General features: G+C 37.9%; 1 protein-coding gene across 4 annotated transcripts; it reads left to right on the top strand.

Moving 5' to 3' along the window:
- Positions 1-1,351: 1,351 nt before the first annotated feature.
- Positions 1,352-24,360, top strand: LOC144965572 (uncharacterized). Of its 4 annotated transcripts, XM_078901061.1 has the most exons (10): positions 1,359-1,426; positions 6,956-7,018; positions 14,489-14,551; positions 15,655-15,717; positions 16,711-16,773; positions 17,365-17,429; positions 19,033-20,331; positions 20,684-20,746; positions 22,128-22,190; positions 22,964-24,360. In XM_078901061.1, exons 1-7 carry the CDS (start codon positions 1,386-1,388, stop codon positions 19,038-19,040), a joined length of 366 nt encoding a protein of 121 aa, XP_078757187.1. In that variant the 5' UTR covers positions 1,359-1,385; the 3' UTR covers positions 19,041-20,331; positions 20,684-20,746; positions 22,128-22,190; positions 22,964-24,360. The 4 variants fall into 4 exon arrangements, with proteins under 4 accessions (XP_078757185.1, XP_078757186.1, XP_078757187.1 ...); XM_078901062.1 differs by lacking the exon at positions 14,489-14,551 and having other exon boundaries at positions 1,360-1,426; XM_078901059.1 differs by lacking the exons at positions 15,655-15,717; positions 16,711-16,773; positions 17,365-17,429; positions 19,033-20,331 and having other exon boundaries at positions 1,352-1,426.
- The last annotated feature ends 252 nt before the right edge of the window (positions 24,361-24,612 follow it).

Here is a 24,612-nt window from a genome sequence, read left to right on the forward strand (position 1 = left end):
TTTTCGCCAAGCCATGGCTTTCACTTATTACCACTAACCTCACAGCATGGTCTCTTCTATCACAACCCCTATGACTCTACCATTACTTCCCATCATCCCATCCAAAGCTATCGCTTCCCAACACAACCACTGCCATCAGAATCACCTCCCATCATCATCATCTTCACCACCATAGCCCTGCCGGAGTGACTTCCATCATCACGTCACCTGCCTTGCCATTTTCACCATCATTGTCACTGCTGCTGCTCTCATCATCTACATCCCTGCCATCACTTTTATATCAACATCATTTTCTTCATCTTGAGCTCTGCTGTTGCAATCTCTGCCAATCTGACCCTGAAAGCTACTCTTAGAACGCCATCATCATTTTCCGTGGCTTTATCACCCTTGCCATCGTGAATCAAGACTTCATCTAGAGGTAGGAATAACCCCCCCCCCCCTCTCTCTCTCTCTCTCTCTCTCTCTCTCTCTCTCTCTCTCTCTCTCTCTCTCTCTCTCTCTCTCTCTCTCTCTCTCTCTCTCTCTAAGACTGTTTGTGTGTGTGTGTGTGTGTGTGTGTGTGTGTGTGTGTGTGCGTGTGCGTACGTGTGTCTCTGTTGACTTATTTAACAGGGGAAGGCATTGTAGGGAAAAGACATCATGATACTTTGATAATTATTATTGCTATACAGTTATAGCTAATTGAATAGATAATGAATCAATACACGATAAGAAGATACGAAGAGTTTTCAAAAGCTGTGAACTGTAAACTACTGGTGATCAGTATTTCCAGGTTGGCGGATTTTCCACCAAATTTGCGGATTTTTTATCATCGCGTTGCGGGAAGGGGGGGGGGGGGGGGGGGGGGGGGGGGGGGGGGGGGGGGGGGGGGGGGGGGGGGGGGGGGAATGCCTGGCGGATGGCGGATTTTTGATGATTTGTATACCATTTAAAAAAGTAAAAGTATAGCAATCGTCTAATTATTTCTTCTTACCCCCCTCATAAAGTGACTTTAGGAGCACATATCGTGAGTATACTGTTGGCTTAGATCTATATTACAAAACAATTCAGATTAACCGAAGATGAAAACAATATCCGACAGTCTAACTCTAGCTAACTCCCGCTCAAACAAAATCGGAACTCCGAATCCTCATGCCTTTAAAAAGAAAACAGTTGTAAATAGGTGAGTGGCGTTTATTAACATAATTTTATATTGAGACAATACACTGTTGTTAATTGTAATGTTTTAAATCAAATGGCGGATTTTATTTTGACGGATTTTGAGAAAAGTGAAGTAGGATAAAGTTGGCGGATTTCTGGCATAAAGCTGGCGGGATTTTTGCAACGGCTCCTGGCAACACTGTTCGTGCTTCCTAGAGGATGAAAAAAGAATTAAAATAAAAACTATGGAGTATGGAGGGGATAGCTTCTGTAGTTTGACAGCGCTTTGAGTATATTATTAGTTAATCTTTAAGCCATTATGGACATTCAATTAGTCACATTGTCCAATAAATATTACTATTTCAGTTTAAGATACGTTTCATTTCGTTCGGCATGTGGTTTGTTGGTCCGGGTTTTTTGTTGTTGTTGTTGTTGTTGTTTTAAAAAAATAAATTGTTGAGTAGACTAGATAGGTCTACTTTGCTTTTACACAGGGGCTATTTTTACCGTCCCGTAAAGACGGTACTCAGATCTATTTTTACAGTTCCGTATGATTCTGTACTGGAGTGTGGCGGATGCTGATCCAAGTGAGGTCTCTAAGACCTCTCCAACAAGCAAAGCAGTATAGATAGAATGCGCTTGGCCAAGGAGTTCACAACATTGCCATCCGGAAGTATAACGGACCAACAAACAAACGCTGTGTAACCATGAACGTTTATAGTCAGGTTGATACAGTTTAGTGAGAACAACTCACAAACGCGGATGGCAAAAACCATAACAAATGCCTGAGTGACGTCATCTTCGAACTATCTATAGTCTGTCACAGATATATGCATGTTCAGGGCTAATGTGCAGTAGCGGAAATCACGGATGAATCCGTGATCAGGGCTGTTTGAGTTAATAATTGATAACTAATTGAATAGATAATGAATGGATACGTAATAAGAAGACACAAACTATAAACTGTTGGTGATGCAAAATTAGATGATGAAAAAATCCAAACTCGTATGAAAGTAGTTACCACAAGAGACAATTTTTGACTATTTAAAATTGATTTTTCTTACTATATTCATAAAGAAATGAGAGCAAATTCATTTTTCAAGATTTTATAATTTTTTTGCTTGCTAATTGATGTAAGAAAAGAATCCAACTTTGATGTCATATAACAAACACCAAAAAGATTTATCATACTTTTGAACCAAGTATATTTTTAAGCACTTGATAAATGAAAGATAACAAAATTTGAATCAGACACTTTTTTTTTACTTAATCTTCAGTCTATTGAAATGACCATTTTGTGCCAAAATTACCAAAATTGTGCGGCTATGTGGTCTTGTGGTATGACACTCGCTTTCGGATCGGAAGGTCCTTGGTTCGAGCCTCGCTCGGTGCATAGTTGAGTCCTTGGAGAAGGCTCTTTACTCACATTCTCTCATCGCACTCAGGTGTAAAATGAGTACCTGGCTGTTAACAGCGTTGTCTCTGTCCGAAAAAATTATAACATCGCCTAATAGGCGTCATGTCTTGTCCTAAATGTTAAATGTTGCTGTTTGCCAGGGACCCCTTGTAAAGTGCTTTGAGCACATTTAGTGGATATTGCGCTATCTATATAAAAGCTAAATAGCATAATCCATATACTATATTAACATAATGATCATACAAAAAATGACATGTAATTCATGTCAATGAATAGAGAGTACCCCAGGCAAGAGGTCCAATTTTTTTCAGATATTTTCTTCGATTGGTCTTTGCAAAATAAAGGAATGAATTCGTGAAACATACAATTTCGCATGTTGGCAGAAAAATTGCTGATTACGAGCAAAATGCATAAAAGATTAAATATCTCTCAAAATAATGCAGATAGAAGTAAAATATCTCACGTTATAGGAAACCGGGCCTGCTGAATTAAAAAATCATCTCAACTTTTTGGTAAAGTCTACATTTCCTTCTCAAAATTCAACATGAATTCATGAATGATAAGCACAATGTTTGAACCAGCAGCATAAGATAATAAATTCACCTCTAAAGAAACTCATATAATCCCAAGACAGCATGTCTTTACTTCATACATGCCTGTTTTCACTTCTATGCTACTTTATGGACATGTCTGGGAATTTATTGCTTGGTTTTGCCCTGGCCCTCTCTGGGATCCTTAACCGAACGGTGCAGTAAAATTTATTATTCCTTTCAAAGAGGACGACTTTTTCCACTGTAAATCGTCTCTTTGTATGTTATTAGGAGTATCGATATATTAGTTGGCATTAGAGTGCTTCTCTTATACGGGATCATGGGTCTGTGCCCAGCAGGTGTTCTTTTGTGCCCTCAACCCCCTACCACCCAAAGTCTTTTGGCGCCTTAAGGTCTTTGACGCATGCCTGTATCCTGATTTCTGTGTTACTGAATGTACTGTTTGCTATACTTTAGATAGGATGCTAGTCTGAAATAAAGTACTTTCTGCCACACACACCCTAAAGACCTAGCCACCCAATTATTTTGATTCACTCCCTTTGCTTGAGAGGTGAGAATTGTTGCAAACTGAGGTATTGCCAATCTCACCAAAACCAAAAGTGAAATATAATTTAAAAAAAAAAAAATATTGATCTCTTTATTTGGCTCATTTCTCGTCTTAAATTTACTTACTTAGAGATACTTAGAGATGATTTCCAGCTCAGGTTCTCAATGATCCTCTTCGCTGGACTCAGGTGTCATCTTTGTTTCTTCCGGTTGCAGATTACCATGAAGACAGAATGTGATGATAGTCTTGTAATCATAGAAGATTTTTTGTTTTTTCCAATAGCTATCCAGCCTGTTCTTGAATGAGTTAAGTGAATTAGCACTGACAACTTTCTCGGGTAAACTGTTCCACACTTCAACCACTCTAACACCGAAACTATGCTTGCACACATCTAGTCTGGCCCTTTGTGTGAAAAGTTTCTTAGAGTTGCCCCTTGTTTCTGTCCTCAGGGAGTGCTCGGGCCAAAATTTAAGTAGATTACCATCTTTTTGGTCATATTTTCCATTTAACATTTTGTATACTTCAGTCATGTCACCTCTTATTCTTCTATAACTTAGTGTTGGTAATTTCAGTTTTCTCAATGTCTCTTCGTATGTCATCCCTTTCATACTCGGGAGCTTGGTAGCTCTTCTTTGGACGCCTTCTATGAGCTCAATGTGATTACTTTTGAATGGTGCCCAGACTGAGCTGGCGTATTCCAAGTGTGTTCGCACTAGTGCTTTGTACATCTCTTTCCGATTGAAGATAAAAAAACTAATAAAAACAGAAAAATACATGTCAACCTTTTATCCATTTTGATCCAGTTTTAATGGCGTAAAGAATGGTTATTTAACTTTTACACTTATATTGCTTTATTAGCCACTAGTAACTCGTATTGTGTCTATACATAGTTTATCATGAAAGCATAGGAAAAGAATTGAATAATTTAGAAAATGAAGGGACACTTCAAAGTCTATTATTTCTCCAATCTCAATATTTTTACTATTTCAAGTTCCATTTTTCCCAAAATAAAGAAAACATTTTCTAACACATTGGGACGAATCATTGTGTGTCTTTTTGACTTTTTATAAACTACTAGTAGTGGTATTCCTATGTCCGCCATGAGTGTAGAGTGTGTGTATAAATTCGTCACTTGTTTTTTGTTTAGCAATAAATAAACATCGAGAAGCAAACCAGATATGAAAAAATTTGCATGGATAAATTGATAAAAACAACATGTTATTTAATAAAAACTAAGGTCAGAAAGTCATCTGAAAAATATTACAGGTCAATGAAAAAAGAAAAAATTAATTTTGTGTGCTTGCTGTTACAAACTACAATGATGTGTAAAAAAATCCGATAACACTCAAATCTGAAAACAAGGATTTGGTGGGAATTTTAAAAATGCGATACCTCGACCATTAAACAACCCTTCTTAAAACAAATTGGTAGAAATAGAGATAAGAATTAATCTTTTAGACAGACTCGGATTAAATTTTATATCATATTATTTTAGGTCGGGATTTTTCGCTGCTGTAAAGTTATAAAACAGCATTTTTGTACCTTTAATGCCCATTTTTTAAAATTGTTGAAGCAGTATAGAAATAGAGATGAAACCTTTCTCTTTAAGACGATACCAAATTTAACTCTGTACGTTTTTTAATGGCCGAGTTATGAATCCTTGAATGACCCGGTTTAAAAATAGTCCTTTTCTTGACACGTGTCTCAAAATATATAGTTTTTTTTTTCTGCCACAAAACTGACATCTATTGTGGTAGTGGTACCTAATGAAAGGGAGAGCTTCTGTAGTTTGAAAGCACTTTTAGTATATTTTTTTAGTATAGCCATTATTGGACTTTCAATTATTTACAATGTCCGATAAATATTACTATTTAAGACAAATTTTATTCCATTTGGAGGCGTGCTGTGAAACTACGGAAGTCCTTCTGTGAGTTTGTGGTTTATTGGTCCAGTTTCTTTATATATGTTGAGTACTTTGCTCTGAATATATTTTAATTCTTTTGCTTTGTGTTTTACATATACTGATGAGAGAGTTCAAGTTCAAATGCCGATAATGACTAATAATAATAAACAAGACATCCAATCATTCAAATGAAGTCTTTAAAATACAATCAATCTTACTTTTATCACTTAAATATTGGTATAATTCGACATTTTCCTAGTGAGAGTACTACACAAATTAATGTTCATGCTTTGGTATCAATAGGTATGACTGATGTAATTCATTGCTTTTAGGTGTGCCGTTGAAATTGACACAACATTTTCAAACTATTCAAAACAGAGCCACATAACTGATTTAAAAATCTAATGATCCTCCAAAATAAATTCTATATAATCCCCATTGGTTGCCAGTTAGTGAAAGAATTGTTTTTAAAGCTTGTAGTATTGTTCATAAATGTTTAATTAATCAAGCTCAAGTGTGCCCTATCTCTCTCTCCCCCCTCTCTCTCTCCCCCCCACCTCTCTCCTCTCTCTCTCTCTCTCTCTCTCTCTCTCTCTCTCTCTCTCTCTCTCTCTCTCTCTCTCTCTCTCTCTCTCTCTCTCTCTGCCACAGAATGATGTTGTTGCACAAATCTTTTTACGTGAATTGGTCCTTATTGAGATTAATAGAAGAACCTTAGCTCTTATCTCGGTTTGTACCTTGTTTAGTGTCTTGGTCAAAATTTATTCCCTAGTAGATGGTTATGGGAATTGTAGAACGATGGACAAAAATCTAATTTATGACACAGTATCATTAGACTCAGTATTTTCTGATCCATTGTTTGGAATGCACTGACAAGAGTGCTTCAACTTCTCACCCAACTAAAACTGAAAGAATGATCAAGACCAATGTATCCTGCCATAACGTGTTTTTAAAGGGTGACATGCTCATAAGTGATGAAATTAATAAAACTGACCCACCATTTAAAGAAACAGTTTCTTTACACTTACTGTAAAATTATTTCAATATTTAGTTAACAAGATAGAACTGGTTATATTTATAGTAGGCTAGTATAATTCATTATTTACTAATTTTATATAATATAATAATCAGGAGCTTGGTGTGATGTTGATAAAAGCATGTCTTCATAAATGTTGATATATTAGTGTGGCACAATTAATAACCATGTGCTATGTCTTCATTTAGAAGTTAGCTTTTGGGGCTCAACTTAATCACATTGAGTTAAATGTCCTACCAGTTGAGCTATCAACTGTAAAGAACATCAGTGATGATAATGCATTTATTTCAAAACAAAATTTCTTAGATAATTTTTTTCAACTACACAACATAAACATGAATTACATTTTTTTTCACTACAGGACGGCATCAAGAGACGGGAGAGGATTGGGCACTCTTCAAAGGACTGTAGACTTCACCTCGAGGTAGGAATTCCAGTTGGTCTTTTCTCTCTCTCTCTCACCCTCTCTCTCCCTCTCCCTCTCTCTCTCTCTCTCTCTCTCTCTCTCTCTCTCTCTCTCTCTCTCTCTCTCTCTCTCTCTCTCTCTCTCTCTCTCTCTCTCTCTCTCTCTCTGTGCCACAGAATGATGTTGTTGCACAAATCTTTTTACGTGAATTGGTCCTTATTGAGATTATTAGAAGAACCTTAGCTCTTATCTCGGTTTGTACCTTGTTTAGTGTCTTGGTCAAAAGTTATTCCCTAGTAGATGGTTATGGGACTTGTAGAACGATGGACAAATCTAATTTATGACACAGTATCATTAGACTCACCATTTTCTGATCCATTGTTTGGAATGCACTGACAAGAGTGCTTCGACTTTAACAACTCATAGAACCAAAATATATTTCTCTTGCTCAAGGTGGTGTGACTTTGTGAATATCAGTCAAAACTCAAAGATTACACCAATAATAATTACTAATTTTGATTTTAATAGAAGTTGTGTGCTGGGTTTCTGAGAAGTTTCTAAAGTCAACACTACTCACCCAACGAAAACTGAAATGAGGACCAAGACCAATGTATCCTGCCATAACGGTGTTTTTAAAGGGTGACATGCTCACAACTGACAAAATGAATAAAACTGACCCACCATTTAAAGAAACTGTTTATTTACACTTACTGTAAAATTATTTCAATATTTAGTTAACAAGATAGAACTGGTTATATTTATAGTAGGCTAGTATAATTCATTATTTACTAACGTTATATAATGTAATAATCAGGAGTTTGGTGTGATGTTGATACAAGCATGCTGTCTTCATAAGTGTTGATATATTAGTGTGACATGATTAATAGCCTTGTGCTATGTCTTCATTTAGAAGTTAGATTTTGGGGCTCAACTTAATCACATTGTTTGAGTTAAATGTCCTACCAGTTGAGCTATCAACTGTAAAGAACATCAGTGATGATAATGCATTTATTTCAAAACAAAATTTCTTAGATAATTTTTTTCAACTACACAACATAAACATGAATTACATTTTTTTTCACTACAGGACGGCATCAAGAGACGGGAGAGGATTGGGCACTCTTCAAAGGACTGTAGACTTCACCTCGAGGTAGGAATTCCAGTTGGTCTTTTCTCTTCTCCTCCTCTCTCTCTCTCTCTCTCTCTCCTCTCTCTCCTCTCTCTCTCTCTCTCCCTCTCTCTCTCTCTCTCTCTCTTCCCCTCTCTCTCTCTCTCTCTCTCTCTCTCTCTCTCTCTCTCTCTCTCTCTCTCTCTCTCTCTCTCTCTCTCTCTCTCTCTCTCAGGGAGGTACAGACTGTGTATTCTATCCTCCTATATCTGTTTTCCTTGCTTTCTGTCTTTGTCTTGGAATGAGATTACTTTTTTTTGTCCTGGCCCTGGCCGGATAATCTAGCTGGGAGGGAAACAGTCAAATGCATAGCTATTATAAGATTATATTTTTTCCCTTGTAAATCATCTCTCTATTATGCACTGTATTATGTTTTGTTTACATATTATATATGATTTATAAACATTCGATTGTATTCCCCTTAGTGGGGACCTGTGCTTGTGCCCGAATGAGACTTTTAGGTGATCTCAAACTAAATACTTTGATAGTGTGCTCATGGAATGTACATGTTCCTAGTTGAACCAATTCGACTTTGTCTTATCTATTCTTGGGTGCTTTAATTGTAATTCTAGAACTATTTACTATCCCATTTTCTTCCTTTTCACTGTCGCTGATATGACCTTAATGTGTTGCAAGCGCTGTAAAACCCTTAAAAATCTCTCTCTTTCTATCTCTCTTTCATTCTCTCTCTCTCTCTCTCTCTCTCTCTCTCTCTCTCTCTCTCTCTCTCTCTCTCTCTCTCTCTCTCTCTCTCTCTCTCTCTCTCTCTCTCTCTCTCTCTCTCTCTCTCTCTCTCTTTTTAATTATTTTTTTTTTCTCTTTCTCTTTCTCTCACTCTTACCAGTTGAGCTTTCGGAATGGAGCAAACTGTAAAGAACAATAGTGGTGAGACTGCATTTCTCTCAAAACATAATTTCTTTGATTATTTATGTCTACATTAAACAACATAAACAAGAATTACATTATATTTATTCACTAAAGGACGGCATCAAGAGACAGATTTGGATTGTGTATTCTTCAAAGTACGCGGGTGGTTGGATGGGAGCATCACCCTTGAATCATATACCTATGATGTTCGCATGGGTGTACGATCCGATAGTTATGTCGTTTCTTCTTCTCTTTACTAGCCTATCCTGCTTCTTTGGTTTGTGATTGTATTTTTGACAGGGGATATTTTTTTTCTGTAAATCTTCTGCCTGTTTGTTCTTGGTTATTTATAATTTAGGTTATATCTTTAGGTTATGATTTTGATTTACATTTGTACTATTTTTGTTAGATTGCTTGTTTTTTTGTTTCAGCGGTCTCTCATATAACCTCATTTGTGTTGGAAGAGACCTAAAGCAATAAACAAACAAAAAAATCTTCAAAGTACTGGAGACTTCACCTTGAGGTAGGAATTCCAGTTGTTCTTCTATCTCTCTCACTCTCTCTCTCACTGGGTGGGGTTCCCGACCTCCTACAGTGGGCTGGGAGGTACTAGCTGTGCCTTTACAGCCCTATACTTTTTTTTCCAATTGCTTTCTGTCTTTGTCTTGGAATGAGATTACTTAGTTTTGTCCTGACCCTGGCCGGAGTCCTTGGCTGGGAGGGAAGCAGTTGAATGCATGATTATAGTTTTTGGGAGATGATATTTTTTCCTTGTAAATCTTCTCTCTGTTCTGTATTGTTATTTTTACTTTTTATTTTTAACATATGATTTGTAAACATTGGAGTGTATTCCTCTTAGTCTTAGTAGTATCTTGTGCTCTTGATTTAGAAGTTAGCTTTTGAGGATAAACTGGGGATCAGAACTTTGAGTATTGGGATGGACCCAACTGTAAAGAACATTAATGGTGTTATTGCATTTGTTTCAAAACATAATTTCCTCAATCAACTACCTGTTTACAATTACACAACATAAACAAGAATTACATTTTTTTTAATTCTCTAAAGGATGGCATCAAGAGACAGAATTGGATTGTCTATTCTTCAAAGGACAGGAGACTTCACCTCAAGGTAGGAATTCCAGTTGGTCTTTACCCCCGCCCCCCCCCCCCCCCCCCTCTCTCTTCTCTCTCTCTCTCTCTCTCTCTCTCTCTCTCTCTCTCTCTCTCTCTCCCTCTCTACTCTCTCTCTCTCTCTCTCTCTCTCTCTCTCTCTCTCTCTCTCTCTCTCTCTTCTCTCTCTCTCTCTCTCTCTCTCTCTCCTCTCTCTCTCTCTCAGCTTGGTTGACCGAGGATGTCAGGATATTTAGATAATCATTATTGTTAAAAATTAATAACTAATTTGTATAGTGCATTTTCAAAATTATATAATGCTCAATGCGCTTGACATTAGTTGAAAAAAAAATGCATCTTTTATACCACAACCCCCTCCCCCACACACATACACACACCCAGACCCACAATTGAATATTCACACATTGGGTTATAATCGATGTGCATACATATGCAGGTCTGAGTTTGAACATCCCTCTGGGCCTAGTTTAACATTGTTGGACAATATTTTGCATCATTTTTTAAGATTTCCATTTCAACACTGACCCCCATAAGGAAATGGGTTATCCGACCTGTAAATTATTGCACTTCGGCCATAACCATATAAGTTATAAGTATGTATCAGATTAAAAACAGGCAGACGTGAAAAGGAAATGTGCTATTTTTTATTTAAAAGAATTAACATTTGAACTGAGACAATCATTCAAAATGCTGGTTACTGTTTGTATTAAAACATCTATGTGTTCTTTAAATATACATGTAGAAATTGGGTCCAAATCACACAATTTTGCTGGACTGTTCATCACAATTTGTTGAACTTCTCCTGTTTCTGGTTGAAATATGCACAGTTGAGTGCCATTGAAATTTTTGAAACAGGGTTTTTTTGGGTAATTCGTCTCTCTCCTCATATTTAAAATCTTAGAGTTAAAGTAGGTCGCAAAACTCTCAGCTAGCTTTGAGTTTGATTCACTGTTTGGGAGAGTTCTGCTGTTCTGTTTCCCTAACAAATTGTTTGTCACCTGGTCCTGCTCTTTACATGATTTGATGTTTCTAAATTTTGTATTGTAATAATCCTTTTTAACTTTCTTTATAAAATTATTTAATTGTCTTTTCATGGCACAGTAGATATTATGATCGACAGTTATTCTAGTTTGTTGCCATTGCTTTGTGCCTCTCTCCTTTGTTTGGCCTTTTTTACCTCTGAGTTGAACCAACCAGCTTCTCATCTTTCTGTCACAAATCTCTTTATAATTATAACATGATTATCAAGAACGTGGTAAAGAGTGGAATTGAGATCAGCAATGTTTTTAACGTTTTAAGGCTACTTTTGAGATCGATTGTAAAATTCCCACTGTCCTTTTCTTTAATGTGTATAGTTTGATTTAGCTTTTTGTGAGGTGCATTTTCTCGAGTGGCAGGTTGACCTAGAATGCCTTTGTGAACACTCAGAGCGAGGTCCACCACTCTTTTATCCATTATATAATTATTTGATTTAGACGATATTACCCAATCAAGAATGTTCCCAGCTTGATGTCTTGGTGTTTTAACATGCTGATAAAGATCGTTAGGTTGAAATCTTCTGAATGCTTTTCACAGTTGATGACCGGTTTGATAGATTGTCATGGTTTTCGTCACCAATAAAAATGAAAGGCGAATTTTTAAGTTTAAATTCAAGTACAGAAATATGCAACTCCTCAATGAATTTTGCCTGAGTAGATTTCTTTGGCGTTCGATAAATGCATTCAATATGGAAAGTGGTTTACCTGGATGTAAAAGTAAAACATGTCTTTTTCGTGTCTTTGTTTTGTTGTACATAATGCGGAAGTGTTTGATAAGATATGGTTGTTGCAGATAAAACCTTTTTGTTTCCTTCTTATATAATAATAAATAACTACAAAAGTAATGATTGGATTATTTCAAAACTTTGTATGCACATTATTAAATTTATGTTGTAAGCACCCGACAAATTTTATTACTCTCGTTAAATTTTCAATGCCCGTATCCAAGGTGTTATCTTTGCCCATTGATTCAACTGTGCGTGAAACAGGTGCCTAAAATTCGAAGTCAGTTTTCACAAAACTTGGTTTTTATACTTTCCTGAGTTCAAAGGGTCATATCTCGGAAATGAATAATCAGAATTTTATAATTTTCGTATCAAATTGCAGGCATAAAATAAGCTACGATTGGGTACAAAAACAATTTTATGAAAATCCAGACTTAATACCATTGCGAGATATATACTAAGAGTAGCCCTCTCACAAGATATCTAAGACAAAGCCACTTCTAAAATATTATGTATAGACTAAGACTAGGTCTCTCACAAAATGTTATCTAAGACTAGGCTACTTATAAAATAGTAAGCATATACTAAGACTTGACATCTCACAAGTTATTATATAAGACTAGGCTACTTATAAAATATTATGTGTATATACTAAGACTAGGCCTCTCACAAGATATGTATATAATAAGACTACACATGGCACTTGCACATATGTTAAAAACTCGGAAATAGCCTTGCAGTGGTAACAGTTTGTTACAGAATAACAGAATAAATAAACACCTGACAAAAAAATCAACAGTGAAAATATAAATTGAAAGAATACGGAGATGTAGGAGCTTTTGGAATGTCTCCCGGAAATCTAGTTAGTTCTCACTCACTCTCTCTCTCTCTCTCTCTCTCTCCCTCTCTTTCCCTCCCTCTCTCTCTCTCTCTCTCTCTCTCTCTCTCTCTCTCTCTCTCTCTCTCTCTCTCAGTCACTCATTATCTGTCATTACCTTTTGTTGCAGATATTTGACGACGTCAAGTTCCTGGCGACGTGGATGGCCATGTTGGGGCGGCAGGGGAGGATGGCCGCAGGGGTGGTGAGGTCATAGAGGATGGTTATGGTATTCAGCGGAGCAACTGGATTGGGCATGTTGGAGGGCCCGAGGGATTGCAATGGCAGAGATCTTGATGACGGAGGTGTTGTTGGTGGCGAGGTGATGATGGGGATGTAGATGATGGAGCAACTGTAGTGACATTGTTGGTGAAGGTGGGATGATGGAAATCATGATGGTAGGGTTGTGATGGTGAAGTGATGGTGATGAGAAGTGATGATGATGGCAATGGTTGTGAAGGGAGGTAACAGTGGAGGAAGGGATGATGGTGGTATTGGTGAGGTTGTAGTGATTGTGATGTAGGGATTGTGTTCGTCGAGGACGGTGGTGGTGGGTGGAAGTTGTGGGGAGGATGAGGATGCTGGAGGCAGATTCAGTGATAAAGTGATGGTGGTGGTGTGGTTCTGGACTTGGCTTCGAGTTGATTCCAACTGGTTGGGGCCGGGTGAGTTACATTCGTGTTCTTTGTTGACAAGATGATTGTGGTTGGCATTCGCATGTATTTGAAATACAGATGAGTGTACTTCTACCGGTGGAGGTGTATTTATTTGTGTCTCAGGTCCATACCCAAGTGCAGTAGGTGGACTGGAGGCCTACAGGAAACCCGAATGTGTTTTGGCAGAATGTTGATTTACATTTGTCTTGAAGACGAGGGATAGGGGTGTGATTTGTTTGACTCTTTCTGGTTGGGGTCATTTCGACCCTGGGTTTGGAATTGTGCCATTTATCGGATCTTTATTGTTGAACCTGCTTCTATCATTTTTGCCAAGCCATGGCTTTCACTTATTACCACTAACCTCACAGCATGGCCTCTTCTATCACAACCCCTATGACTCTACCATTACTTCCCATCATCCCATCCAAAGCTATCACTTCCCAACACAACCACTGCCATCAGAATCACCTCCCATCATCATCATCTTCACCACCATAGCCCTGCCGGAGTGAATTCCATCATCACGTCACCTGCTTTGCCATTTTCACCATCATTGTCACTGCTGCTACTTCATCATCTACATCCCTGCCATCACTTTTATATCAACATCATTTTCTTCATCTTGAGCTCTGCTGCTGCAATCTCTGCCAATCTGACCCTGAAAGTTACTCTTAGAATGCCATAATCATTTTCCGTGGCTTTATCACCCTTGCCATCGCGAATCAAGACTTCATCTCGAGGTAGGAATTCTCTCTCTCTCTCTCTCTCTCTCGCTCTCTTTCTCTCTCTCTCTCTCTCTCTCTCTCTCCTCTCTCTCTCTTCTCTCTTCTCTCTCTCTCTCTCTCTCTCTCTCTCTCTCTCTCCACACACATTGTTTGAGTTAAATGTCCTACCAGTTGAGCTATCAGGATGGACCCAACTGTAAATAACATCAGTGATCATAATGCATTTATTTCAAAACATAATTTCTTTGATAATTTTTTTCAACTACACAACATAAACATGAATTACATTTTTTTTCACTTCAGGACGGCATCAAGAGACGGGAGAGGATTGGGCACTCTTCAAAGGACTGTAGACTTCACCTCGAGGTAGGAATTCCAGTCGGTCTTTTCTTTCTATCTCTCTCTCTCTCTCTCTCTCTCTCTCTCTCTCTCTCTCTCTCTCTCTCTCTCTCTCTCACTCACTCCTCTCTCTCTCTCTCCTCTCTCTCTCTCCTCTCTCTCTCTCTCTCTCTCTCTCTCTCTCTCTCTCTCTCTCTCTCTCTCTCTCTCTCTCTCTCTCTCTCTGTGCCACAGAATGATGTTGTTGCACAAATCTTTTTACGTGAATTGGTCCTTATTGAGATTAATAGAAGAACCTTAGCTCTTATCTTGGTTTGTACCTTGTTTAGTGTCTTGGTCAAAAGTTATTCCCTAGTAGATGGTTATGGGAATTGCAGAACGATTGACAAATCTAATTTATGACACAGTATCATTAGACTCACCATTTTCTGATCCATTGTTTGGAATGCACTGACAAGAGTGCTTCAACTTTAACAACTCATAGAACCAAAATATATTTCTCTTGCTCAAGGTGGTGTGACTTTGTGAATATCAGTCAAAACTCAAAGATTACACCAATAATAATTACTAATTTTGATTTTAATAGAAGTTGTGTGCTGGGTTTCTGAGAAGTTTCTAAAGTCAACACTACTCACCCAACTAAAACTGAAATGAGGACCAAGACCAATGTATCCTGCCATAACGTGTTTTTAAAGGGTGACATGCTCACAACTGACAAAATGAATAAAACTGACCCACCATTTAAAGAAACTGTTTATTTACACTTACTGAAGATAGAACTGGTTATATTTAAAGTAGGCTAGTATAATTCATTTTTTACTAACGGTATATATAATATAATAATCAGGAGTTTGGTGTGATGTTGATAAAAGCATGCTGTCTTCATAAGTGTTGATATGTTAGTGTGACATGATTAATAGCCTTGTGCTATGTCTTCATTTAGAAGTTAGCTTTTGGGGCTCAACTTAATCACATTGAGTTAAATGTCCTACCAGTTGAGCAATCGGGATGGATCCAACTGTAAATAACATCAGTGATCATAATGCATTTATTTCAAAACATAATTTCTTTGATAATTTTTTACAACTATACAACATAAACATGAATTACATTTTTTTTTTTCACTACAGGACGGCATCAAGAGGCGGGAGAGGATTGTGCACTCTTCATAGGACTGTAGACTTCACCTCGAGGTAGGAATTCCAGTTGATCTTTTCTCTCTCTCTCTCTCTCTCTCTCTCTCTCTCTCTGTCTGTATCTCTCTCTTTCTCTTTCTCTCTTGCCTTTCTCTCTCTCTCTCTCTCTCTACCTTTCTCTGCCTCTCTCTCTCTCACTCTCTCTCTCTCTCTCTCTCTCTCTCTCTCTCTCTCTCTCTCTCTCTCTCTCTCTCTCTCTCAGGGAGGTACAGACTGTGTATGCTATCCTCCTTTATCTGTTTTCCTTGCTTTCTGTCTTCGTCTTGGAATGAGATTACTTGGTTTTGTCCTGGCCCTGGCCGGATAATCTAGCTGGGAGGGAAACAGTCAAATGCATAGCTATTATAAGATTATATTTTTTCCCTTGTAAATCAACTCTCTATTATGCACTGTACCATGTTTTGTTTACATATTATATATGATTTGTAAACATTTGATTGTATTCCCCTTAGTGGGGACCTGTGCCTTTGCCCGGATGAGACTTTTAGGTGATCTCAAACTAAATACTTTGATAGTGTGCTCATGGAATCTACATGTTCCTAGTTGAACCAATTCGACTTTGTCTTATCTATTCTTGGGTGCTTTAATTGTAATTCTAGAACTATTTACTATCCCATTTTCTTCTTTTTCACGGGCGCTGATATGACCTTAATGTGTTGCAAGCGCTGTAAAACCCTTAAAAATCTCTCTATTTCTATCTCTCTTTCATTTTCTCTCTTTCTCTCTCTCTCTCTCTCTCTCTCTCTCTCTCTCTCTCTCTCTCTCTCTCTCTCTCTCTCTCTCTCTCTCTCTCTCTCTCTCTCTCTCTCTCTCTTTTTTTTTTTTTTGTTTCTCTTTCTCTCACTCTTACCAGTTGAGCTTTCGGGATGGAGCAAACTGTAAAGAACAATAGTGGTGAGACTGCATTTCTCTCAAAACATAATTTCTTTGATTATTTATGTCTACATTAAACAACATAAACAAGAATTACATTATATTTATTCACTAAAGGATGGCATCAAGACACAGATTTGGATTGTGTATTCTTCAAAGTACTGGAGACTTCACCTTGAGGTAGGAATTCCAGTTGTTCTTCTATCTCTCTCTCTCTCTCTCTCTCTCTCTCTCTCTCTCTCTCTCTCTCTCTCTCTCTCTCTCTATCTCTCTCACTGGGTAGGGTTCCCGACCTCCTACAGTGGGCTGGGAGGTACTAGCTGGGCCTTTACAGCCCTATACTTTTTTTCCAATTGCTTTCTGTCTTTGTCTTGGAATGAGATTACTTAGTTTGTCCTGACCCTGGCCGGAGTCCTTGGCTGGGAGGGAAGCAGTTGAATGCATGATTATAGTTTTTGGGAGATGATATTTTTTCCTTGTAAATCTTCTCTGTGTTCTGTATTGTTATTTTTACTTTTTATTTTTAACATATGATTTGTAAACATTGGAGTGTATTCCTCTTAGTCTTAGTAGTATCTTGTGCTCTTGATTTAGAAGTTAGCTTTTGGGGATCAACTGGGGATCAGAACTTTGAGTATTGGGATGGACCCAACTGTAAAGAACATTAATGGTGTTATTGCATTTGTTTCAAAACATAATTTCCTCAATCAACTACCTGTTTACAATTACACAACATAAACAAGAATTACATATTTTAAAAATTCTCTAAAGGATGGCATCAAGAGACAGAATTGGATTGTCTATTTTCTTCAAAGGACAGGAGACTTCACCTCAAGGTAGGAATTCCAGTTGGTCATTACCCCCGCCCCCCTCCCCCACCCCATCTCTCTCTCTCTCTCTCTCTCTCTCTCTCTCTCTCGCTCTCGCTCTCTCTCTCTCTCTCTTCCTCTTCCTCTCTATCTCTCTCTCACTCTCTCTCTCTCACTCTCTCTCTCTCTCTCTCTCTCTCTCTCAGCTTGGTTGACCGAGGATGTCATGATATTTAGATAATCATTATTGTTAAAAATAAATAACTAATTTGTATAGTGCATTTTCAAAATTATATAATCTCAATGCGCTTTACATTAGTTGAAAAAAAAATGCATCTTTTGTACCACAACCCCCTCCCCCACACACATACACACACCCAGACCCACAATTGAATATTCACACATTGGGTTATAATCGATGTGCATACATATGCAGGTCTGAGTTTGAACATCCCTCTGGGCCTAGTTTAACATTGTTGTAATGGACAATATTTTGCATCATTTTTTAAGATTTCCATTTCAACACTGACCCCCATAAGGAAATGCATTCAATATGGAAAGTGGTTTACCTGGATGTAAAAGTAAAACATGTCTTTTTCGTGTCTTTGTTTTGTTGTACATAATGCGGAAGTGTTTGATAAGATATGGTTGTTGCAGATAAAACTTTTTTGTTTCCTTCTTATATAATAATAAATAACTACAAAAGTAATGATTGGATTATTTCAAAACTTTGTATGCACATTATTAAATTTATGTTGTAAGCACCCGACAAATTTTATTACTCTCGTTAAATTTTCAATGCCCGTATCCAAGGTGTTATCTTTGCCCATTGATTCAACTGTGCGTGAAACAGGTGCCTAAAATTCGAAGTCAGTTTTCTCTAAAATTTGGTTTTTATACTTTCCTTAGTTCAAAGGGTCATATCTCGGAAATGAATAATCAGAATTTTATAATTTTCGTATCAAATTGCAAGCATAAAATAAGCTACGATTGGGTACAAAAACAATTTTATGAAAATCCAGACTTAATACCATTGCGAGATATATACTAAGAGTAGCCCTCTCACAAGATATCTAAGACAAGGCCACTTATATAATATTATGTATAGACTAAGACTAGGTCTCTCACAAAATGTTATCTAAGACTAGGCGACTTATAAAATAGTAAGCATATACTAAGACTTGACATCTCACAAGTTATTATCTAAGACTAAGCTACTTATGAAATATTATGTATATATACGAAGACTAGGCCTCTCACAAGATATGTATATAATAAGACTACACATGGCACTTGCACATATCTGTTAAAAACTCGGAAATAGCCTTGCAGTGGTAACAGTTTGTTACAGAATAACAGAATAAATAAACACCTGACAAAAAATCAACAGTGAAAATATAAATTGAAAGAATACGGAGATGTAGGAGCTTTCGGAATGTCTCCCGGAAATCTAGTTAGTTCTCACTCTCTCTCTCTCTCTCTCTCTCTCTCTCTCTCTCTCTCTCTCTCTCTCTCTCTCTCTCTCTTTCCCTCTCCCTCTCTCTCCCTCCCTCTCTCTCCCTCTCTCTCTCTCTCTCTCTCTCTCTCTCTCTCTCAGTCACTCATTATCTGTCATTACCTTTTGTTGCAGATATTTGACGACGTCAAGTTCCTGGCGACGTGGATGGCCATGTTGGGGCGGCAGGGGAGGATGGCCGCAGGGGTGGTGAGGTCATAGAGGATGGTTATGGTATTCAGCGGAGCAACTGGATGGGGCATGTTGGAGGGCCCCAGGGATTGCAATGGCAGAGATCTTGATGACGAAGGTGTTGTTGGTGGCGAGGTGATGATGGGGATGTAGATGGTGGAGCAACAATAGTGACATTGTTGGTGAAGGTGGCATTGTTGGGTGACGGGATGATGGAAATCATGATGGTAGGGTTGTGATGGTGAAGTGATGGTGATGAGAAGTGATGATGATGGCAATGGTTGTGAAGGGAGGTAACAGTGGAGGAAGGGATGATGGTGGTATTGGTGGGGTTGTAGTGATTGTGATGTAGGGATTGTGTTCGTCGAGGACGGTGGTGGTGGGTGGAAGTTGTGGGGAGGATGAGGATGCTGGAGGCAGATTCAGTGATAAAGTGATGATGGTGGTGTGGTTCTGGACTTGGGTTCGAGCTGATTCCAACTGGTTGGGGCCGGGTGAGTTACATTCGTGTTCTTTGTTGACAAGATGATTGTGGTTGGCATTCGCATGTATTTGAAATACAGATGAGTGTACTTCTACCGGTGGGGGTGTATTTATTTGTGTCTCAGGTCCATACCCAAGTGCAGTAGGTGGACTGGAGGCCTACAGGAAGCCCGAATGTGTTTGGGCAGAATGTTGATTTACAATTGTCTTGAAGACGAGGGATAAGGGTGTGATTTGTTTGACTCTTTCTGGTTGGGGTCATTTCGACCCTGGGTTTGGAATTGTGCCATTTATCGGATCTTTATTGTTGAACCTGCTTCTATCATTTTCGCCAAGCCATGGCTTTCACTTATTACCACTAACCTCACAGCATGGTCTCTTCTATCACAACCCCTATGACTCTACCATTACTTCCCAGCATCCCATCCAAAGCTATCACTTCCCAACACAACCACTGCCATCAGAATCACCTCCCATCATCATCATCTTCACCACCATAGCCCTGCCGGAGTGACTTCCATCATCACGTCACCTGCTTTGCCATTTTCACCATCATTGTCACTGCTGCTGCTTTCATCTGCTGCTGCTTTCATCATCTACATCCCTGCCATCACTTTTATATCAACATCATTTTCTTCATCTTGAGCTCTGCTGCTGCAATCTCTGCCAATCTGACCCTGAAAGTTACTCTTAGAATGCCATAATCATTTTCCGTGGCTTTATCACCCTTGCCATCGCGAATCAAGACTTCATCTCGAGGTAGGAATTCTCTCTCTCTCTCTCGCTCGCTCGCTCTCTCTCTCTCTCTCTCTTTCTCTCTCTCTCTCTCTCTCTCTCTCTCTCTCTCTCTCTCTCTCTCTCTCTCTCTCTCTCTCTCTCTCTCTCTCTCTCTCTCTTTCTTTCTCTCTCTCTCTCTCTCTCTCTCTCTCTCTTTCTCTCTCTCTCTCTCACACATTGTTTGAGTTAAATGTCCTACCAGTTGAGCTATCGGGATGGACCCAACTGTAAATAACATCAGTGATCATAATGCATTTATTTCAAAACATAATTTCTTTGATAATTTTTTTCAACTACACAACATAAACATGAATTAGATTTTTTTTCACTACAGGACGGCATCAAGAGACGGGAGAGGATTGTGCACTCTTCATAGGACTGTAGACTTCACCTCGAGGTAGGAATTCCAGTTGGTCTTTCTCTCTCTCTCTCTCTCTCTCTCTCTCTCTCTCTCTCTCTCTCTCTCCTCTCTCTCTCTCTCTCTCTCTCTCTCTCTCTCCTCTCTCTCTCTCTCTCTCTCTCTCTCTCTCTCTCCTCTCTCTCTCACCCCTCTCTCTCTCTCTCTCTCTCTCTCTCTCTCTCTCTCTCTCTCTCTCTCTCTCTCTCTATGTCTGTATCTCTCTCTCTCTCTTTCTCTCTTGCCTTTCTCTCTCTCTCTACCTTTCTCTGCCTCTCTCATTCTCTCTCTCTCTCTCTCTCTCTCTCTCTCTCTCTCTCAGGGAGGTACAGACTGTGTATTCTATCCTCCTATATCTGTTTTCCTTGCTTTCTGTCTTTGTCTTGGAATGAGATTACTTGGTTTTGTCCTGGCCCTGCCGATATCTACTGGAGGAAACATCAAATGCATCTATATAAGATTATATTTTCCTTGTAATCAACTCTCTATTATGCATAGCTATTATAAGATTATATATTTTTCCCTTGTAAATCAACTCTCTATTATGCACTGTACCATGTTTTGTTTACATATTATATATGATTTGTAAACATTTGATTGTATTCCCCTTAGTGGGGACCTGTGCTTGTGCCCGGATGAGACTTTTAGGTGATCTCAAACTATATACTTTGATAGTGTGCTCATGGAATCTACATGTTCCTAGTTGAACCAATTCGACTTTGTCTTATCTATTCTTGGGTGCTTTAATTGTAATTCTAGAACTATTTACTATCCCATTTTCTTCCTTTTCACAGGCGCTGATATGACCTTAATGTGTTGCAAGCGGTGTAAAACCCTTAAAAATATCTCTATTTCTATCTCTCTTGCATTTTCTCTTTCTCTCTCTCTCTCTCTCTCTCTCTCTCTCTCTCTCTCTCTCTCTCTCTCTCTCTCTCTCTCTCTCTCTCTCTCTCTCTCAGCTTGGTTGACCGAGGATGTCATGATATTTAGATAATCATTATTGTTAAAAATTAATAACTAATTTGTATAGTGCATTTTTGAAATTATATAATGCTCAATGCGCTTGACATTAGTTGAAAAAAAATGCATCTTTTGTACCACAACCCCCTCCCCCACACACACACACACCCAGACCCACAATTGAATATTCACACATTGGGTTATAATCGATGTGCATACATATGCAGGTCTGAGTTTGAACATCCCTCTGGGCCTAGTTTAACATTGTTGTAATGGACAATATTTTGCATCATTTTTTAAGATTTCCATTTCAACACTGACATCAGTGATCATAATGCATTTATTTCAAAACATAATTTCTTTGATAATTTTTTTCAACTGTACAACATAAACATGGATTACATTTTTTTTTTCACTACAGGACAGCATCAAGAGATAGGAGAGGATTGTGCGCTCTTCATAGGACTGTAGACTTCACCTCGAGGTAGGAATTCCAGTTGGTCTCTCTCTCTCTCTCTCTCTCTCTCTCTCTCTCTCTCTCTCTCTCTCTCTCTCTCTCTCTCTCTCTCTCTCTCTCTCTCTCTCTCTCTCTCTCTCTCTCTCTCTCTCTCTCTCTCTCTCTCTCTCTCTCTCTCTCTTGCCTTTCTCTTTTTTTCTCTCTCTTCTCTCTCTGTCTTCTCTCTCTATCTCTCTTTCTCTCTCCCCCCTCTCTCCCCCCTCTCTCTCTCTATGTCTGTATCTCTCTCTCTATGTCTGTATCTCTCTCTCTCTATCTCTCTCTCTCTCTTTCTCTCTCTCTCTCTATCTCTCTCTCTTGCCTTTCTCTTTTTCTCTCTCTTCTCTCTTCTCTCTCTCTCTCTCTCTCTCTCTCTCTCTCTCTCTCTCTTTCTCTCTCTTTAAGAGTGTGTGTGTGTTTGTGCATGTGCGTGCAGTGTCTCTGTTGACTTATTTAACAGGGGAAAACATTATAGGGAAAAGACATCATGATACTTTGATAATTAATTATTATTGCTATACAATAATAGCTAATTGAATAAATAATGAATGAATACAGGATAAGAAGATACAAAGAGTTTTACACTGTGAACTGTAAACTACTGGTTATCAGTATTGCCAGGTTGGCAGATTTTCCACCAAATTTGCAAATTTTTTATCATCGCGTGGCAGGGGAAAAATTTTTAATGATTTGTATACCATAAAAAAAAGTAATAAAAGTATAGCAATCACCTAATTATTTCTTCTTTTCTCCCTTTTCAGTGGCTTTATCATCCTTGCCACCGTGAAGCAAGTCGAGCACCTCAAGCAAGTCAAGCACCTCAAGCCATCAATGGTGACTCTTATCACCATTGCCTCTTTCACCATCAATGGTGACTCTTATCACCATTGCCTCTTTCACCATCAATGGTGACTCTTATCACCATTGCCTCTTTCACCATCAATGGTGACTCTTATCACCATTGCCTCTTTCACCATCAATGGTGACTCTTATCACCATTGCCTCTTTCACCATCAATGGTGACTCTTAACTCTTATCACCATTGCCTCTCTTTCATTTCCTCCTTTCATGTTTCTTTATTTCCTCTTTCCGACACCGTCCTATCCTATTATTTTCAAACCTAGATTATATATTTCAAGCACTTAAAGAATTTCATTCACCAAGATTTAAATGCCCAATCTTTCACCACAGACATGGTTACTTTCAGTTTTTTGTCTGTGTTTTTTAAAGTTGCAATCTCTGTTATGCAATTTTTCTGTCATCTTAATTTTTAATTCACAACATTTCTTTTAAATTTAGATCTGTGCAAATTGTCTTTATCAAATCTTTTTAATCCTATTTGAGGACATTTTTTGAAGTGACTTGGCTTTCTAAATTCATTCTTTTTTAGTTGTCATAAATAGTTAAACTAAAGTAATGATTTACAATAAATATTATAATTTGTTCTGCCAAATGAATTTTCTCCCATTATAAATAGGTCAACCATTAAAATATTTAGATAAAACGGCTGTCGTCTCTACTATAAAAAAAAAAAATTTATTAGATTTTTCAGTAATCTTTTCACTGATCTTTTCAATATTACAATCACTCTTACGTTTACATTTCAATGTTACTTATTGTATCCTCTTTTGATTTTTATATGATAAATGTTTTTGATTAATGCTTTGTTTTGTAATATAACATACAGAAATCGCTGTAACTCTATTATTAGTTATATATTTTCCATTTCACATTACTAAAATATAATATATTGTACTTTAAAAAACCTATCATTAGTCCTTATGTCTGGCTAAAAAAAAAGTGAATGAATATATTCTGAATGAATATATTTTGACCTCTTATTTGTGTAAGTTTTATTGTCTAATATTTTGTAATCGTATCGTGTTTCAGCTTTCATTGGAATGTAATTTTAAATTCATTTTGTACATTATAGCATTCATGCAAATATAGCATTTCAGGAGAAAAATTGTGATACCACACTGCGCCGCTAAGATAAGTAAATAAATTAAGAAATGAATTTAATGAGTACTTGCATTATTAATAATATTTAAACAAATTCGTCTGATAATTTTGTATTGTTATCCATATTTGCAATCCAACCCAAATAGTTGATGCATTATGCAAAAATTGATAATGTGTATTAAATTTGAGAGCTTAACATTGGTTTCTTAGATTTGAATTTAACCTTTCATGTGTTCAATTTTCATTCTTGAATTCCTTGACTGGGTGGGGTTCCTGACCTCGCATCGTGGACAGGGGGGGGGGGGTACATACTGTGTCTTTTCTCTCCTTATATCTGTTTTCCAACATGCTTTCTGTCTTTGTCTTGGAATGAGATTACTTGGTTTTGTCCTGGTCCTGGTCGAATGCCTGGCTGAGAGGGTAACAGTCAAATGTATAGTTAGTTTTG

The sequence above is a fragment of the Berghia stephanieae genome, chromosome 2, assembly GCF_034508935.2.
Source record: "Berghia stephanieae isolate SIO BIC M18660-M18661 chromosome 2, UCSD_Bste_1.3, whole genome shotgun sequence".
NCBI lineage: Eukaryota > Metazoa > Mollusca > Gastropoda > Nudibranchia > Aeolidiidae > Berghia > Berghia stephanieae.